General features: G+C 36.7%; 1 protein-coding gene and 1 pseudogene across 1 annotated transcript; one reads left to right on the forward strand and one right to left on the reverse strand.

Annotated features, from left to right (window-relative positions):
- Positions 1-1,432: 1,432 nt before the first annotated feature.
- LOC145616765 (uncharacterized) lies at positions 1,433-15,138 on the forward strand (annotated as a pseudogene).
- Positions 15,139-15,553: 415 nt separating this feature from the next.
- Positions 15,554-17,091, reverse strand: LOC145618172 (GTP cyclohydrolase 1-like). Its single transcript, XM_081672960.1, has 2 exons — positions 16,887-17,091; positions 15,554-16,738 (listed from the first exon to the last, which is right to left on the reverse strand). Exons 1-2 carry the CDS (start codon positions 17,089-17,091, stop codon positions 15,573-15,575), a joined length of 1,371 nt encoding a protein of 456 aa, XP_081529086.1. The 3' UTR covers positions 15,554-15,572.
- Positions 17,092-18,181: the final 1,090 nt, after the last annotated feature.

The following is an 18,181-nucleotide window of genomic DNA, read 5'->3' on the forward strand; positions in this document are numbered from 1 at the left end:
GAATATAGGCTGTATGTACTCAGTGTTTTTGAGGGGCAGGGGTTCAACATCAGTTAGGGAAATACCAAAGCTTTCAAAGACATAGGTAAGGAGGTTACCATATCCCACCTTCCATCCCTTAGGAACACAGTGGGAAAGGTGTTGGATCATGATGGAGGGAAAGTTGATTTGGATCTTTTTGGCTAGGCAATAGATTAGGACAGAGTCAAGCTTGTTGGCACTGTCTCTCTTTTGAGAACGAGGGATAATGTCATTGAACACGAATTTTAACAGGATTTTGTCAAGAGGGTTTAGGTCATTGTGGTTTATGTAGGTTTCCTCCGGGTCACCTCCTAAATACTCCACAATCTCATCAATATTTGCATCAGGAAGAGGGTTTCTTATCACATTGTTCTTAAAATAGATATCATAACCAATGTTGGGCACATCAAACAACAGTTGCGTGACTTTGGTATTAAATTTAATTGCATTACTATCTATGTGATAACACTAGTGCAATTTGCATAGATTCTGCTCTTCTAAAAGGAACATCAGCTCTTGATTAATACGTAATCGACGGAACACTACTTGAAAACGGCTCTTCTGCTCAGAAACGAAATGTTCCAAATGTTCCTGGAAATTCTTGCTCCCATTGAACCATTTGTATCTATATGCATCAGGATCCCGATTCATGAATTAGTCCATCATTCAAGAGTCAAGCATATTCATATAAGGCATCATTTCCTTAAGGATAATGTTGAAAAGGGTTTAATTAAGTTAGATTTCTGCCAAACTGACAATCAAATTGCAGATATATTAACTAAGCCCTTGAATAGAGAAAGGCATGAGAAGATGAGAATGGAACTTGGGATGATTAAGTTATACTAAGAAAAATGCATCAAGTTCCCTCAGGTATGAAACTCAAACTGACGTGCTTAAACTATTGTATACTGTGCACAAGTGTTATATGTTTAATTACATAGTTAAGGCAAGTTGTGAGCAGGAGTAACATTTACTAATGGGCATGTAAATTTGAAAGCCATAGATATTAGAAGTCCAAAATTGATTGCATGAGCCTCGTTGAATTGTTCGTGTATCAAGTTGTATTTGCAAGCAATTTCATTAATTGAATTCAAAAGATAAAATTGTTGTGTTTATCTGATCTTCAAAATTCCAATTTTTTTTATCTAAACACTAAATTCGGATGAATATATCAAAATTCATCATTATCTTTTGTTCAAAAGTTGTCCACATCCATTACTCTCTTGAAACACGGTTTACGTTTCCCTAAGCAATAAATAGGAGTGTCAAATCAACTAAATTCACCTCACCTCCCAAACGACACCTCACTCCCTCAAGTTACCTCCACCATAAAAGCATGTCAGCCTCACCAAAATTTACACCTCACAAAAAGTACCTTCTCTCTCATCACTCCGATCAAAACTTTTCACCAATGTCTGTCTCACCAAAAACCCAAGTTGAAGCCGAAGCAAACACAAACCCTACCCAAGACATCACCACGGAAATCATTCTGGAATCTCAAAATCCCGAGGCCTCCAAGCATGAATCCCCCACTGAATCTAATTCTTCTCGCAAGAGGAAAGCTGAAGACATACAAGAAGAAATCGAGAACATTCCGGAGATGGGTGTCAATTATCGAGACAAACCGGCTTCCATGAAAAAGCTGGAGAAGATCAGTGACCACTTTGTGACAGGTTTGGCACTTAATTTACCTTGATGTAGATCTGTTAAGTTGTATGAATTGCTAGATCAATTGTTGTTTAATCCAAAGGACTTGAGAGCAACAAGCAGCTGCTGCTACATACTCAGCCTCTGCAGTAGACAATGCAACAGTATTTTGTTTCTTGGAACCCCAAGAAACTAGACAAGAGCCAAGGAACTGAACCATACCCGAGGTGCTTTTCCTGTTGACTAAGTCACCAGCATAGTCAGCATCAGTAAATCCTCTAAGCATAAAGTCATCACTTCTAGGATAGAACAGACACAGGTTATCTGTTCCTTTGAGGTATCTCAAAATTCTCTTAACAGCCGTTAGATGAGATTCCTTAGGGTTAGACTGAAATCTAGCACACAATCCAACACTAAAAGAGATGTCAGGCCTACTGGCTGTTAGATATAGCAATGAACCAATCATACCTCTATAAGTTGTTTGATCCACACTTGTTCCTTGTGGATCATCATCAAGTCTCGTTGCTGTTCCCATAGGTGTGTGATTTGTCTTGGCATTCTCCATGTTGTACTTCTTCAGAAGTTCCTTGATGTACTTCTGCTGGTGAATCATTATTCCTTCTGCTGTTTGCTTTATTTGGAGTCCAAGGAAGAAATTTAATTCACCCATCATGCTCATCTCAAATTCACCACTCATTAGCTCAGCAAAGTACTTGCACAAACCATTGTTAGTAGCACCAAATATAATATCATCAACATAAATCTGTACTACCAACAAATCAGTTCCTCTAGATTTAAGAAAAAGAGTTTTATCAACCTTTCCCTTTTTGAAATCATTTTTCAGGAGGAACTTTGAGAGCCTTTCATACCAGGCTCTTGGTGCTTGCTTAAGCCCATAAAGAGCTTTATCAAGCTTGAAGACATGATTTGGAAATTTAGGATTTTCGAAACCTGGAGGTTGTTCTACAAACACCTCCTCATTTAAGAAACCATTTAGAAAAGCACATTTCACATCCATTTGATAGAGTTTGAAACCCATAAAAGAAGCAAAAGCTACTAGAATTCTAATAGCTTCTAATCTAGCTACTGGAGCAAAGGTTTCATCGAAATCAATACCTTCCTGTTGGTTATAGCCTTTCACAACCAACCTTGCCTTGTTTCTTACAATAGTACCATGCTCATCCAGCTTGTTCCTGAACACCCACTTGAGCCCAATGATCTTCTTTTCCTTAGGCTTTGGCTCAAGGTGCCAGACTTTGTTCCTTTCGAACTCATTTAGTTCCTCTTGCATGGCTACTATCCAGTCAGCATCTCCCAAGGCTTCTTGATGATTTCGAGGCTCTAGGATGGACAGAAATGCTTGGAACGCACAGAAGTTCCTCATTTGCGATCTGGTTTGAGTTCCTTTCCCAATGTCACTGATTATGAGATCAGTAGGATGGGAACCTTGATACCTGAACGACTTGGGATGAAATTCCCTTGCTGGAACTCCAATTTGAGGAGCTTCTTGTTCTGTTCCCTCTGCTTGTTCCTCTTCAGCTTGTTCCTCATTCACCTGTTCATCTTGGTGAGGAACATCTTCATTCTCTTGAGGTACTTCTTCTGCTGTAGGATGCTTTTCTTTGGCTTGCTTTTGATCTTCTTCTTCATCTTTGTCTTTGATCAATCCTATTTCAAAATCATTATCTTCTTCCTGTTCCTGTACACTCACAAACTGGTTAACTTCATCAAATATTATGTGAATGCTTTCCTCAACACACATTGAGTTCTTATTGTAAACTCTATAAGCTTTGCTATCAGAGGCATATCCAAGAAATATAGCCTCTTCACTTCTTTCATCAAATTTGCCTAGATTTTTCTTACCATTATTATGTACAAAGCACTTACAACCAAAGGCCCTAAGATGAGATATGTTTGGTTTCCTTCCCCTGAAAAGTTCATAGGGAGTTTTGTTGATGATGCTTCTGATTGTTACTCTGTTAAGAATGTAACATGCTGTATTCACGGCTTCAGCCCAAAAGTTCCTTGGCAATCCACTTGCAATCAGCATGGTTCTAGCCATTTCCTCAAGGGTTCGATTCTTCCTTTCCACAACCCCATTCTGTTGGGGAGTTCTTGGAGCTGAGAAGTTATGGTTCATGCCATTTTCCCTGCAAAACTTATCGAATCTTGAGTTCTCAAATTCAGTTTCGTGATCTGATCTGAGACGGACTAGTGAGTGACCACTGATTTTCTGTATTTTCTTAGCAAAAGCAACAAACTCGTCAAAAGTTTCATCTTTACTTGCAAGAAAAATAACCCAAGTGAATCTGGAATAATCATCAACAATAACCAAAACATATTTCTTGCCACTCCTGCTTTGAATTCTCATGGGACCACACAAGTCCATATGGATTAGTTCCAAAGGCTTTGTAGTGCTCACCATTTTCTTCAATTTAAAAGATGAACGAACATGCTTGCCTTTCACACATGCATCACAAACTTTATTCTGTAGGAACTTGATAATAGGAAGTCCCACAACCAAGTTCCTTGACCTTAGTTTGTCCAGTAATGAAAAGCTAGCATGTCCAAAACGTTTATGCCATAGCAGGGGATCATCTTCAACAACACTCAGACATGTAAGGTTGTTCCTTGGGATTAAGTTGAGGTCTACAGTATATGTATTCCCTCTTCTTGTTCCTTCTAGAACAACCTTTCCTGATTTGTTGTTGATGATGTTGCAAGAATCAGAAGTAAAACTTACAGAGTTTTCCTTATCACAAAATTGTGATATACTGAGCAGATTGTGCATTAAGCCCTCGACCAGGAACACATTATCAATGGAATGAGATTTTGATCTTCCAATTTTTCCTTTTCCAATGATCTCGCCCTTTTTGTTATCCCCAAAGGTTACTGTTCCTCCAGGGTAGTCTTCTAGTGAGAGGAATTTTGATTTATCACCTGTCATATGCTTTGAACACCCGCTGTCGAGATACCACGAGTTGTTCCCCCTCACTAGAACCTGCAAGAAAACTAAGCATTAGAATCAGGAACCCAGGTTTCCTTGGGTTCCTTTGACGTGGATGCAATATCAGTTTTCTTGACCTACACTTGTTTCATATTCCTTTTATTAGCTTCTTCTCTATTCCAACATTGACCATAGAGATGTCCAGTCTTACCACAAAAGGTACACATCTTCATGCTAGGAAGCTCAACATATTTCTTTTGTTTACCTTTTCTCTTGGTCATATAACCAAGTCCTTCTGTTCTTTTTCCTTGAGCTTCAGCAATCCATTTGGGTATAACTTTTGGGTCAATACTCCTATCCTTTCTAACATTCAGTTCATTTTCAAGTTGATCTTTTTTTATTCCTTAAAGTCGAAAGTTCATTTTTCAGATTTTCAAAATCAACATTGAATTTAAGCAACTGATCACTCGAGGAACTGCTAGAACTGATATCAGAATTCATGAGCTTATACTGAGTTAATTCAACATTCAGAAGAATACTTTCATTCTTGATTCTATCAGCTATCTCTTTTATGTGTTTATACTTAATATTCAGCTCTTGCAATTTGCTTTGGGACTTGGCATAAGCTGTTTCCAACCAAGTGCCATGTTCCTTGCAAACCTTAAGAGCCTTCTCACACTTATTCAGTTTCACACAAGTTTCTCTAAAGAATTCTTCTTCTTCTAGACACAAATCTATTAAGACATCTTTAGAGAGAGTTTTAAGCTGTTTAGGATCAAGAAATACCTCTTTGTGGAGTTCCTCAAGGTAGGCCTTTTCATCATCTGATTTGGCCATCAGACACAAATTGGCTGTCTCCTCTTCTGGTTGGTCATCCTCATCTTCTTCACTGTCAGAATCACCCCAAGCGGCTATCATGGCTTTTCTCATGTCCGACTTTTGAAAGTTTGCTTTGCTGAATTTTTCTTTTCCTTGCTCCTTGCCCTTTCCTTTTCCTTTATCATTTTCCCAGAGGGGACAATCCCTGATAAAGTGATCTGGGGATCCACACTTGTGGCAGCTGTAGTCAGGTTTGGCATTGGAGTTCTTTTTCCCGAAGTTTCTTGAGGTGCGGCCTTTCTTGAATATCCTTTTGAACCTTCGAACGATCATGGCAGCTTCATCCTCATCCATTTCTGAGTCTTCCTCCTCCTCTGCTTTCAGAGCCAACCCCTTGTTCCTCATGGTTTCAGTGTTGACTCCAAGGTGTAGCTCATGAGTCATGAGAGAACCAGCAAGTTGTTCGATGTTGAACTTGGTGAAGTCCTTAGTTTCCTATAGGGCTGTCACCTTAGCTCTCCATCTCTCGTCCTGTGGAAGACTTCTGAGAACCTTCCTAACCTGCTCATCTGTAGGAATCTGTCTACCAAGGGAAACCAGCTCATTTATGATGTTAGTAAAACGAGTTAGCATCTCCTGGATGGTTTCCTTAGGTTGCATCTCAAATCTTTCATACTTAGACATAAGTAGATCGATTTTTGAGCGTTTAACCTCATTAGTTCCTTCATGAGTAATCTGCAGCAAATCCCAGATTTCCTTAGCGTTCTTGCACCCCATAACACGATTGTGCTCATGAGGTCCAAGCCCGCAATGGAGCAATTTCACAGCCATAGCATTGATTTCTATCTTGTCAAAATCCTCTTTCTCATATTCAGACATGGGCTTAGGGATTACCTCATTCTGAGCGTTTGTCTTGGTGACTTCGAAATCACCAACTTCAATGACCCTCCATACTTGGTAGTTCTCCGCCTTGATAAAGATCTCCATACGGTTCTTCCAGTAGGTATAGAACTTCCCGTTGAACATAGGAGGTCTCTGAGTTGAGTATCCTTCCTCGAGCTTTTCGTGAGTATTCATTTTCTCCAAGACCTTTCTTCTTCAGGGTTTCCTGATTCTCTTAGAAGTTAGGCTCTGATACCAATTGTTGTTTCAATGAATACTACAAGAAGGGGGGGTTGAATTGTAGTATGAGAGTTTAGCCAAACTTTTTGCGGAATTAAAATTAAGTTAGCTAAAGGAACTGAGAGATTAACTGAAGGAACTAAAGAATGCAAGAGAGATTTAACGTGGAAAACTCCTTGGCCCTAACAAGGAGAAAAACCACGACCACTTGGGATTTTGGGAAAAGAATCTTCACTATAATAGGGCAAATGATCCTATTACAAGCTAAAGACTCAAACTCAAGTTCCTCTACGAACTTGAGACCCTGAGGAACAAGTCACCCAACTTGTTACTCTTCTCTTCTCTTTCTCTCTTCTCACTTCTCTGTTCTCTCTTCTCTTTCTCTTCTCTCTCTCTCTTCTCTTTCTCATACACAAATGTTCACTCGAACTTCCCCATTCCCCAATTACAACTCGAAAGAAAAACAAACTCTAGTATAAGAACATTAAGAACACTCTAATCAACTTATGTGGAATTGGACGCTTGACTCAATTAAAAGCTTGAAAACTTATGTGAGCAAGGACGAGTTTTTCCAACAGAAATTATGAACTATTTATAGAGCTATAAACGCTTTGGAAAACTTCATTGTGCTGCAAACCCATTACGCCACTACTCATGCCCACTAAGAAGATCATGTCCCTTAATTTAAGGAACCATGAACTCCTCAATTTTGCAGAACCACGACTTGATGAAGAACGTGGGAGAGTAGGCCGCAAGTTTTGGAAAACATGGTGATTTTATTTTTTCAGAAGATATTTTCGAAAACAAGAAAATAAAATAAAATCTTTTTGCACAAGATATTTTCGAAATTCAGAAAGAAATAAAATCCCTTTCAAAAGATAAACGTTTTAGAAAGCAACCGTTTTCCTAAAAACTAGCATGCACAATTTTATCTTCTTAGACCAATTCCACACAGATTTTTCGAGTGCCATTTAATATCTTATACTTACATAAATCCTAAAATATAAAAATATATTTAGTCTTCATGTTCTCTGATGAAGCTTCTACTCCGAGGCTTCTGTTCCTTGGAAGGAACTTCTCTTCTCTGATGAGGCTTCTTCTCTGAAGCTTCTGTTCCCTGAGGGAACCTTCTCTTCTCCAGTCTTCATTTCTGAAGCGCCAGTTCCTGTGAGGGAACTCTTCTTTTTGGATAACTTTGTTTCTGGCTTTCCCGTTCCTCATGGTATCTTTGCTCGACACTTAAGTCTCCTAGTCTTTGCACTGATCACACACTCAAACAATCAAGCCTTTATTAGTATGTAAGTAAGTAAGGTTGTGTCATCATCAAAATCATTAAGTCCAACATAAAGGCACATTGAAATGATGTCATATATGTAGGGTTTCAGATCAGCTTCCTAAATCCTAAGGTTTAATTTACCAGTCTTAACACTGTCATATCTGATGCAGCCCTTTGCCCCCCCTTTTCATAACCTTAGACTAGTAAATCTTTACAATTCGACAACCTAGAAGAACGAATGGCTTCGCTGTTGTTGATATGGCTTTGGTCATTTTTCCACAACTTGATATTGTTAAACCCTCATCCTCATGTAATTGTCCTGAACAAGTATGAGTCATATTGTTTAGGTATTCATAAAGAGTAGTGAGATTTTGATGTCCGGTATAGGTGTCTCAGACAGAGCTTCGTTCTCACCAACGAATACCATTTTGGTGCTTTTATAAGATACAAAGGGGATCACCAAATGCAGGCGCGGGCTAATGCTGTTCAAACTTCTAACAGATTATACTAATGTAACTTGGTGTAAGTTGATGCTTCTTCAAGGCTAGAAAAAGAATATCAGGTACTCGTATTATAATGGGTTTTTAAGAAGTAATGTATTTTACTAGCAATTCACATGCTTTGTTTATTTCATAATGGATCAACACATTTGCTAGATCAGATCTAGTGATGGTGGTAGTAAAATAAAGTTCAGGCACAAATAATACAACGTGTTAAATTGGCTCTTTTCTTTGGACGGACAAATAATGCCATAAACTTGTTCTTGCTGTTACTATTGGCTTGTTGCTGCTAGCTACTTCAGTCCTTCCGTATTCGTTTTGTATTGCAGCAATTGTTCTTGGCATTCACTGTCCTACAATTGAACTCCGTAATTATGGTTATGATTATGAATTTAAGTGTAATTTTATAAGGAATGTTCGACTTGTATACTCATGGACGCCATGGTACATTGGTACGTACATGTGTCATCGTACATGAAGTATGTAATAAGTATGCAATCAAACTTTATTACTTCGTATTACTTTAATAAATTTCCATTAGTATCATTCATCATCATTATAAAAGTATAGTATGTGGGTTTTTGAAGATATCCCAACATCAGAAGTTAGAACAATTGTATGTCAACGTGCTATCGTTATGGATGATGTGATTTTTTTTTTTTTTTGATAGAAACTTGTTGAAAACTAAATGCTCATTCAATAGTTTAAATTACTAAATAAGAGCTCAATACGATCATATAAGAGAAATAATATTACTTGTAAGTCTTGTACACATAACAATCTAATGATTATTGATTTATTGTTAATATAAAATCATCTCTCTTTCTTATCTTCCAATTCATATTACTCAGTATGTAGAATAATGAATATACTATCTTCATTTGAACTTAAATTACAAAAAACCAAAACTCTATTTCTCATTAAATGTACTGATGTACACATCTGAGTATCTCACCATTTCCAGCTAAAAATACACTATACTTCTATATATAAGCGTTAAATTACTCTAGAAAATGAGAGTGAGGGATAGCTCAAGTGGTTAGAGCTTCCCTCCCGATTCCAGAAGATCATGGGATCGATTCTCACCCTCATCCTTGTGGCTCTCTAAACACCAAAAAAAAAAAAATACTCTAGAAAATATTTAATGTTTATATGTAGCCCTAAAGGTATATCCGAAAAGCTTCCATCATTTTAAATCAAAATTTAATCTTGTTTGTTTAATTATTCAAAGTTGTAATTTTGTGTTAATGGGGTTTTATTGCAATTTTGAATAATTCCTTGTTTGAATTTAAAACAGAAGAAGAATTATCATCCTTGGATTATGATTACCCAGATTATTCAGCTCATCCTTCCTCATTTTACAGGTAATTGGTTGTTTTATAGGGGATATTGAGTTTAAGTAAATTATGATGGTTTAATAGGTTTGTTGTTTGGTTGAATGTTGATTTTATTAAGGGGTTTTGTTGGTTCAGGGATGGTGATGAATCAAGGACTGAATCATATGAATTTGTTTTTAACGAATTTGATGAAGTGAGTCATGGAAATTCTTCAAATTCGGTGGAATTTGATGGAAATTTGAGGAGAAGGACGAATGCTTACAATGAGATTATGAAGAATTATGATGAATTGTGGGTTCGAAAAGAGGGACTTTATCAAGCAAAGAGTAAAATTTTGAGGCTTGTTCTCTAAAGTTGTATTTGCTTTGTTTATGTATACTGGCTTCAGATTTTTGATCGGTTATCCTATTAGAATTTTCTACTTTGATTTTTTTGTGTGTTAAGCGTTGAAAGTCAAAGTGTTGCAACTAAAAAACGGAGAAAAAAATCTATTGATTTAAGGTGTTTTTGAAGTTGGATTTTGTGTTGCTTGTGACCCCGTTATACTTTCGCTTAACTTATTTATCATAGTAACACTCACTGGCGGACCTACATAGAGGCAAGGGGTAGCACGTGCTACCCCTCAAAAAAAAAAATGGCAAAGTGTTCAATATACAACAGCAGTTATTCTGTATATATATTATTCCTTGTAAGATGTTATATAGAATTGTGCGATGGTTCGGTGGTGCGGAAGGTTGGATAAAATGTCTGAATGCATGTACATTGGTTAAAGGTTCGAGACCTCTTAGAAATTTTTTTTTTTTAAATTGTTTTAATTTTTTTTAACCTTTTAAATGAAAACTTCCCATATTCATATGAGTTACTAGCTTTCTAATCTACCATACGCCCATACACTCTCCATTCATATTAATTCTTCCCATTTTCATACATATCTTTTTTTTTTAAAGCTCATATTTAATCATTAAATTATTTAGTATTAAAAAGCGATAATCTAAATAGTATTCCATCCGCTTTTATATATTTGTTTTATTTTTCTATGGGCGGAGATTTATGAGATATTAAAGATAGTCAGAAAGTAATAAAATATAGAGGTAGTTGGGTTAGTAGAAGGTAAATTAGAAAAGAGAGAATCAAAGTTAATTAAAAAAAAATCATTTTATTAGATCCCACTAGTTAAGAGAAGTGAATTAAATATTGTAAAAGCATACGAGATAAGGAAATGGAGCAAGACAACAAGTATTTAAAACAACCAAAAATGAAAAGTGGAGCAAGCATTATAAAACGGAGGAAGTATATTATATTATATAACGACTTATTTATGAGTTCTAGTTATTCACTGTTTTTTATTACGTTATCTATTGCGTAGTGCTACCCCTAGCTAGAAATCCTGGATCCGCCACTGGTAACACTATCTTTAGTATTGGATATTTCAGAAGGGATTAGTCCTTGTTAGTTTCAAATATTGGAAAAGTCAGAATCTTTGGGAGCACCTATTGATCCCTTTCCTTATTTCTTTTCAATAAATATAGCATTTAACCCCAAAATCTCCATCTAATATGTTACCCCTTGGATTGAGATCCTTGATCAATCATTGGGGTTATGCTATCAATCCTTAGGTTAAATATTTCTTTTTAGTAGTATGAGTAGCTCATTGCTGATCTCGCTGATCAATAAAACAAACCAATCCCATAATTTTGGCTGTTAATTGGATGGTGTGGTTGTACTTAGGATACTTATGGTTAGTGGTGTATCCCAAATTTTAATAGGCTATGCACAGTTATAACAGACATTACATTATGAAGTCATATAGCCTAAAAGGAATAATACATTAAAAAAAAATTGACAAAGATGATAAACATACACTCTAGTTCACCCAGCCGCCATGGGGTTACTATGTTAGTGTTATATAGGGGTTACTCTGTTAGTGTTATAGGGGCTATGTAGTAATCTAGGGGTTACTGTAGTGTTGTAGGACTTGTAGGGGTTACTCTGTCAGGATAATAGGGGTTACTCTTTTAGTATAATAGAGGTTACTTTGTTAGTATTATAAGGGTTACGCTCTTTTTTTTTTTTTTTTTTTTTTGCAAAGAAGAGAGTTATTTAACAAATCTCCACTAAGTGAGGAAAGTGAACACTCATCTTGGATGACATTTTAAATTTAATTTGTCTCATCTTTGCAGCTAAAACCCTGGTTCCTGGATCACTAATGCTGGTGGGAAGAAGCTCAGCAATTATGTTATACCAAAAACGACCACACTCTTACTAGTTGGTCCTACAGGATCCGGGAAAAGCAGTTTGGTTAACAGAATATCAAGAGTGTTTGAAGATGACAAGTTTGCATCAGATAGAGCCCAAGTAACATGTATTTTCAGCACTCCCCTCAACTTTCTTTATTATTATTTTTTGTTGATGCCAGATAACCCATCTACCGGGGAGGGGACCTACTTCCTTCAGGAATATATGATTCCTAGAGGTTCAACTTCGTTTTGTTTGTTTGATACTCGTAGCTTGTCTGAGAATTTTGCTGATAATGATGAAATACTTCAGCGTTGGATGACCAAAGGGGTTCGTCATGGAGAGTTAGTTATCAGGTATGATAATTTGATATGGTACTGACTAGTGACTACTGACATTGCTTCACCAGGATGAATTATATAATATGACTAAGTCTTGGTGCTTTGATGTAGGGATTCAGATGCTTCTAACCTGAAGATGTCATTAAAATGCAAGGCTCAACAGAGTGGTATTTCTTCTACTGTGATCAGAAAGGTCAACTTTGTTATATTTGTTGTTAATGGCTTTCAAGTCCTTAGATCTATGAATAGTGACAAGAAAGAAGACAAGGCATATGTGGAAATGGTGGCCAAGACCTTTAGCTGCCCGTATTTGTCATTCAAAGGTATTGAATCTCTTGAAATTATTGGCAATATCAGCCTATATGTGTGTATGTGATTAGCATGTTCATGCATGGTATCTTTATTTAAGGAAGTGTGAGATTATTTAATGACTAAAAGATGGAGTATGATTAAAGGTGTTTTTGTACTAAGTATTTTCCTTGTTAAAGCACGAGTACCAGAAAAATGAGACACAAAAATGCCATACTGCAATGTTAAATAAAATAACACTCTTTCTGGTTGATGCACTATACACATTTGTTGCATACATAAAAATTTATCTTGGATGAGCAACTGCTCTTTTGGTTTGGTTTCTGCTTTCTCTTGGTCATGTTTTGATTCTTCTCCTGTGCTTTGTTATTTTGTATATCACATTGCTTGTGTTGATCATCTTGCTCGACAAAGTTCTTATATAGGATATGCATGTTTTCACCCTACACTATCAACTTCTTGTTGCTTCTCTCTTGGTTACATGCAATATATTATCCCTCAATAGATACAGAGGTAACCACCAGTAACTGTGTTTTTCTAATTGCAGATGATAAGCCTGTTATTGTAGTCACACATGGTGATTTACTTTCTCTAGGAGACCGAGCACGTGTCCGCGTATACTTAGGAGAAAAGTTGGGTGTGCCGCCAGCAAAACAGATATTTGACATACCAGGTAATGACTTGGAGTAGATGGCCTTTCTTTGTAAAGAAAATAATGTTTGTCAAGAAAAATACTAAAAAAAAAAACCCTTTACAGATAACTCTGATCCAACAAGTGAACTGACAATTGTTGACATGATAAGATACTCTTTGGAACACGCGGACAAAAATATTCCTTGTAAAGAGTCTAGAAAATGGGTTGACAAGAGTACTGTCTTTGTGGATGGTGTCAAAGAGAAGGTTAGATCCTCTGCACTCTCATACCTGCATGATAACTGTTTTCTTTGCTTCTTTCTCATTATCAATTTTGTCTCTGCTGCTTAATTTAGGTAACAGTAAAACTTAATATTGCTAGAATTGATTTAGTCTTTGGTTATGACTCGAAAGCATATACTTTATGAAGCTGGTGGCCTGTTTTTGTTGTTATAATTTATACCTTTAGAGACTAGAGGTCTAGACCATATTTCTGTACATCTTAAAAAAGAAGAGATAACAGTATCTTCGATTTGTTGACTTCCTATGTGATTTTGGAGTTTCAAGCTGATAATGAACTGCATAGGTGCTTCTGCACAATTGTGGCCCGAGGCAGATATAGAATCATTACAACAAAAACATGTGGAAAAAAAAAACTCCGTTTTACTTGATGGGGACATCTGCCATACTAGCATTACACAGCACTACTATAAGTTTGAGAAAGCTTGGGGTGTGCCATCGATGTACTTGCTAGCATGACATGGCCCGATTTCCATTCTTATGAAGTTTGTTTGGAATTGGCGAAAATTTGGTCATTAGGATTTATTTTTGCACTGAATAAAGGTTACTGTATTAGTTCTTATCACTCATGTGCATTATAGTTTGTGTAGAATGGCAATGCAATCTGACCATAAAGTAGGATGGTTGAAAGTAGAAAATTTTGATCTTCTAATTGAATTGAGAGACTTCATATCCAAGCTATATATCCCCGGCTTTCTTGCGGATCTAAATATGCCTCCAACTTACCATTTTGAGGTTAATTAAGCATTTTCACTTGTAGTATATTGAACGTTTACATAAATGCAGGTTTCAGGAACGTCCATCTTGACATTGATATTTACAGTAATGCTTCTGGGAATAGCATGTGTTATCCCTCTGGTGGCAATGAATCAAGCTCATAAACATAATGATCCTCTGGTGGAATCTACAACAAAGTTGTCTTCAAATGAAGTACATCATCCTTATATACCTCGTGAAACTCATACAATATATCAGTCAAACTCAGTGTCAACCTCAGCTGCAAATCATTCTCATAAAAATCAAAGATATGAGACTGTGGAACCTCAAGCTACACCTGCACCAACTTTCTCCTCAGAATCTGTTGGGGTGACATCTGAGCCAACTTTGGCCCCAAAAACTCTTGCAACTAAATCTGAACAAGTTTTGTCCTCAAAATCTGCTGCAGTTATATCTGAGCCAACTTTGCCCTCAGTAACTCTCCCAAGTGTTGCAACTGATTCTGAGGAAGCTTTGCCCTCGAAATCGGCCATGTCTACATCTGAACTAACTTTTCCCTCGAAATCTTCTCAAAAGTATCGTCCCAAACGGCAAGAATCTCGATCACCATCTCCAGAACATCGACACCCTAAAGCAGCAGTAAAATGGCACAAGATTCGGCACTTGTGGTTAGACTCTGATTAAACTGTGATAGACATGTGGCTAAAGATGTTTTGATATGTGTGTATTTACAACATCAGCTTTCTGTAGTTACAATTGTGCATGATGTATGTATATTGTATAGATATATCTTGTGCTGACTAATCACTGTCACAACTTTCATGTTTTCATACATGGAATCTAATAATTGTTTTGTGAGGAATTTTTTCAGTGTTGTATAGCACTGGTGATTAATAATAACAATAAGATTGAGCAAACTGTTGCTGGCGTGTAAACGACATTTTTGGCATTAAATATGTTTTGTTAGCTAAGGCAAAGTAATTAGATCTGGATTTGAACAACAATGCAACGCGCATTTCACTCCTGCAGTTCAGTTAAGCTTTTGTGTAAATTGGAATCTAACATTTGATTAGATATTCAGGCAAATTTTGCAGCAATTGCTGCAGTTCCATTATATGGATATGTTTGTTCACGAGTTGCTATAAAAAGTGGTGATGTTTTAACAATCTAATGCAGAGCAGTATCAAATAAATACGGAGTATTTTGGAGGCTCAATGCAATTAAACAAGTTTTGATGGAATTATGACAAGCAAATACGATACAACAATTTAAGTCCAGAACACATAGTCTTTGAAAGAGCAAATTGATACAACAAACTTTTAAGGAAATAAACTAAGCAGCAGCAAATGTTTAAAGCATCATTCATGACTAATGCTCAGTACAGGGAAGGCTTTCCAGAAACAATGCCCTAGCTTTTGGATCAGTTGAAAATCGACCAAGAACTGCAATGGTGGCTGTGCTGCTCCCAAACTTCTCAACACCTCGAGAAAGCATGCATGTATGACTAGCCTCAGCTACGACTATTATGTCTCCACCAAGAAGAGGTGCCATAGTGTCAGCAATCTGTTTGGTGAGCCTCTCCTGCACCTGTAGCTTGGAACCATAGAAGTGCACAACTGACTGAAGAATGATCTTCCCTATGGGATTCATTCCTTCGGCAGAATAATAACCTACATGCACTACTCCATAGAATGGAAGCAAGTGATGTTCACACATAGACCTCAACGGCAAGTTCAGCTCAGAATGGATCTTCATGTTGCCTTTCACACCATCATCATCTGATTTCCGAGGTTCCCATATCTTACTTGCAATACCATCCAGCTTCATCTTAAATTCACAGGTCTGAAAGTTTATCAGCCAATTGAGGAATCGAGCAGGAGTACCAATAAGTTCTTTCCTTAGTGGATCTTCACCCAAAGTCCTAAGAATCGTAGCAACTGCACTGACCATATCAGGTGGAATTGCACTGATAGAGGGAGCCTGGGATGGGCACCAATGACCAGTAGACATGCTCTTCTGAGTCCTGTCAGCAAAGCTTTTCATTTTCAGAAGTCCGAAAAACTCAGTCCACATATCATTGCCAGCTTCTTTGTTTTCAAAAACACCCGAGCCAGAGGATACCGCCATCTTTTTCCACTCTTCCTGCCATGGATCAACTATGGTAGACTCCAAAGTAGGAAAATGGATGTGAAGACACTCAAGGATAACAGCAACACCAGCTGGCTCGATGGAATACTGTAAAGCTAAACATATTTCATCTGCCATACGCTGTGGATCCTGAAGGCGCTTAGCAAAGACATCAGCAACCCGAGAAAGTTTGCTAAGGCCGACAACTCTTTGCCTAGATGGAACATAACCCACATGGCATTTCACTTGAAATGGTAGCAAGCAAGATTCACAGCTTGAATAGAGATTGAGATCTCGAACAATGACAATGCCCCCTGTTCCTCCTGCTTCGCCAACTTTATCATCTTCAAGACCCGCTTCAGGAAATAGAGCACCTTCCACAATGTCATTCACGTTCTGTTTGTAACCTGATAAAGGTAGAAATAGCCGATTTTTACTGTTAATGTACAGATCACTTATCACTTAAACAAAAGAGACTCTAGTGTCTTACCATTTATGAAGGATTTTCAATTAGTATACATGTATAGTATTACGAACAAAGAATATAAAAAGCACCTCTAGTTCCAAATCGGAGAGCCTTGGCAACACGAAGCGGGGTCTTCATGATACCTTCGCGGTTGACGTCTTCACCCAAACCTCGCAATAAAACTCGCACAGCAGCCTGAATATCTGCTTCTTCTTCAACACCAATTTTCATACAACTCACTTTCAATGTGTTCTCTACCAACACTTTACAATTGTGCTCAGCCAAACCCCCCATTGAATTGACTAACAACACAAGAACAAAAAAAAAAAGAAAATTATGTCAGTAATTGTAAAGAATAATGATTTCTGAATTACACAGAGCAATAGCCAACAGCCCAACACCTATATATATAGCCTAATAACACAATTAGAGAACAACTTTTTTTAATGTAACGCTTATAATGTAAACAGTGCATGCAAGTAATCTTTAGGATGGAATGTTCATGTGATATCTTAAAACATTTACCATGCATTGACCAAGTGAGTTAATGCAAATAAAAGGTGGGTTACAAATATTGAATGATTATCTCTATCATGTCGGAATTAAAATAAAATGTAATCTAGTTAACATGAAAAATGTGTATTAGAAATCATATGAAAATGAACTATTAATGTGACGTGATTACAGTAGTGTTCTCAAAAGTCGTGTTAATTCGAAATCAAATGAAAGGGTGGAGAGATGGTTAAGAGAAGATTGGATACAAGAAAAATGGAAGCAGATTGAGTTGAGGAAAAGATGTAGGGGGAAGTGGTTTGAAATCTTAAAATTTATTGTATATTTATAAAGCAATTGAAGGGTGAGCAATAGAAATTATTTAAAAAAATATAACAATTCAATCTCATTTTAATTTTAGTTTGCTAGGTTGAGACGTTAATTATGCAACTTCTTCTACTCTCTCCGTCCCAAAATGACGTCGGACTTTTTTTCCATCGCTATTAGTTAGGGCATGTTCTCTTCAACTTAATTTCAGTTCAGTTCAGCTCCAATCAGTTCAATTCAGTTCCTAATTTCCTTCTCTCATAAACAATTCATTTCAGCTCTATTCAGTTCAGTTCGATTCCAATCAATTCAGTTCAGTTCAGCAAATCCGAAGTTCTGAACAGACCCTTATTGTATTAACTTTGAATATACTTGTCAAAAAAACTTTGAATATAATTTTTGTACTAACATAATAAAAACCAAATTTTATCATAAAATATGTTGTAAAATAGGTATTAATATAAAGTTTCTAATACGGAGTATAACATTTATTTTAATTTTCATTAATATTTAATTATATAAAAATAAGGTCACACTAGTGTATCGATATGTATGCAAAATTTGA

This window comes from Chenopodium album, chromosome 26 (assembly GCF_948465745.1).
Source record: "Chenopodium album chromosome 26, dcCheAlbu1.1, whole genome shotgun sequence".
NCBI lineage: Eukaryota > Viridiplantae > Streptophyta > Magnoliopsida > Caryophyllales > Amaranthaceae > Chenopodium > Chenopodium album.

Coding starts and splice junctions, on each gene's coding strand:
- LOC145618172 (XM_081672960.1), bottom strand. CDS start 17,091: ATGGGGGGTTTGGCTGAGCACAATTGTAAAGTGTTGGTAGAGAACACA. Junction 16,739..16,886: donor TCTCCGATTTGGAACTAGAG/GTGCTTTTTATA, acceptor TACCTTTATCAG/GTTACAAACAGAACGTGAAT.